The 2,064-nt window shown below is 35.6% G+C and overlaps 1 protein-coding gene across 1 annotated transcript; it reads left to right on the top strand.

Moving 5' to 3' along the window:
- The first annotated feature begins 608 nt into the window (after positions 1-608).
- LOC149498897 (uncharacterized) lies at positions 609-1,199 on the top strand. The gene has a single exon (XM_089719011.1). The coding sequence runs from the start codon at positions 609-611 to the stop codon at positions 1,197-1,199; it is 591 nt and encodes a 196-aa protein (XP_089575137.1).
- Positions 1,200-2,064: the final 865 nt, after the last annotated feature.

Raw genomic sequence — 2,064 nt, 5'->3', positions numbered from 1 at the left:
ATAATTTAGCTTTTTAGAGTTTGATCGGTAAAATTAATTGTTTCGGTAGCTATTTTAGTAGTCTTAGCTGTTAATTTTTGAGTAGTATTTCATAAAATATTAAAAGCTAAATGTTAGCATTTAGTATCGTAACCGATCGAAATGCTAAAATCTACTTAAAAATTTATTGTCGAATACAATCTTAGCGTTATATGAAAAGTTACTAAAACAGTTAACAGCTAAACACTACTAAAATAGTTAATATTAGTTTTTTGCTTCTTTTACTTCAAACTCACGTGCTTGTCATGTGTCTTTTATTTATTTATTTTCCTAAATATTTTAGATCGAGTCTTTAGGAATCTACAGATTTTTTCTTTCGTGCTATTAAGCACTACTTCAGTTGCTGCTATTGTGGCGTCGTGTTTGCGTCAATTTCTATTTTCAGTTCAGTTCATCACTATAAATGTAAATGATTCTTATGAATGTAAAAAATCACCTTTACATCAATATTTCTTTTCTTTCACTTTCAATATTCTCTTTGTTTATAAAGAAATTTTGTCTTATTTCTGTGTTTTCCATTATTAAACCTTCAACTGGTATCAGAGCCAGGTTCTTAAGGGACTTGTGTGATGGAATCTGAAGGGAATTTTTCTCCAAATGCTCCAATCATCTTTGACGGAGAAAACTATGAAATTTGGGCAATCAGAATGGAAGCCCACTTGGATGCTCTTGATCTTTGGGAAGCTGTGGAAGAGGATTATGAAGTTGTTCCGCTACCTGCAAATCCCACCATGGCCCAGATCAAAAACCATAAGGAGAGGAAAACCAGAAAATCAAAGGCAAAAAATTGTTTGTTTTCCGCTGTTTCAAACACTATTTTCACCAGAATTATGTCTCTCAAAACAGCTAAGCAAGTTTGGGATTATTTGAAGGAGGAGTATGCTGGTGATGATAGGATTCGTGGTATGAAAGCTCTCAATTACATAAGAGAGTTTGAATTGCAAAGAATGAAGGAGTCAGAGACAGTCAAAGAATACTCTAAAAGGCTGCTCGATATTGTCAATAAAGTAAGGTTACTTGGCACTACTTTTGACAATTCGAGAATTGTTCAAAAAATATTAGTTACTGCTCCTGAAAAATATGAAGCATCCATTACTACTTTGGAGAATACAAGGGATTTGTCCACAATCACCTTGGTAGAGTTATTAAACTCGTTTTAGGCTCAGGAAAAGAGGAGATCTATGAGGCAGAATGGTTTTGTTGAGGGAGCTCTCCCAGTTAGACATCATGAAGAAAAGGACTTTCAGAGGAAGCAAGCTGGTTCAAATGATGAGCAAATCACAGCTGATCGCAATCCTGGAAAAGGTGGAGGCTCAAAAGAATATCCTCCTTGCAAACATTGTGGCAAAACAGGTCATGCACCATTCAAATGTTGGAGAAGGCCAGATGCCAAATGTAAGAAATGCAATCAGCTTGGACATGAAGCTATAATTTTCAAAAGCAAGAATCAGGAAGCTAATGCCCAAGTTGTTGATCAGGATGAAGAAGATCAAATTTCTATGGCAATATGTTTTTCCACCAAGTGCACATTTGAAAGTTGGTTGATCGACAGTGGCTGTACAAACCACATGAGTTATGACATAACTCTATTTAAGGAATTGAATCCTACTGAGATCACTAAAGTCAGAATTGGAAATGGTGTCTGTATTCTAGCAAAAGGGAAGAGAACCATTGCAATTACAACAACGTCAGGTATAAAAACAATTTCTGATGTTCTTTTTATGCCTGACATTGACCAAAATTTGTTGAGTGTGGGCCAGCTTGTTGAAAAAGGATTCAAAGTAACATTTGAAGATCGATATTGTGCCATTTATGATGTAAAAGGGGAGCAGGTTCTGCGAGTTAAAATGAGGGGTAAAAGTTTTTTTTTCGATCCAACAGCAGAGGAGCATGCTATCTTTTCTGCAGAAACCAACATCATCGAGATTTGGCATAAGAGACTTGGCCATTGTCATATTCAACGCATGTTGGAGATGAAAAAGAAAGATATGATAAGAGACTTGTCGATGCTTGCTGAACAATTGC

The sequence above is a fragment of the Jatropha curcas genome, chromosome 1 (genome assembly GCF_041381405.1).
Source record: "Jatropha curcas cultivar XTBG-Jc1 chromosome 1, XTBG_Jcur_1.0, whole genome shotgun sequence".
In the NCBI taxonomy this organism is placed as follows: Eukaryota; Viridiplantae; Streptophyta; class Magnoliopsida; order Malpighiales; family Euphorbiaceae; genus Jatropha; species Jatropha curcas.
Note: the sequence above shows the minus strand (reverse complement) of the source record. Positions and strands in the feature narration are given on the sequence as shown.

Coding starts and splice junctions, on each gene's coding strand:
- LOC149498897 (XM_089719011.1), top strand. CDS start 609: ATGGAATCTGAAGGGAATTTTTCTCCAAATGCTCCAATCATCTTTGAC.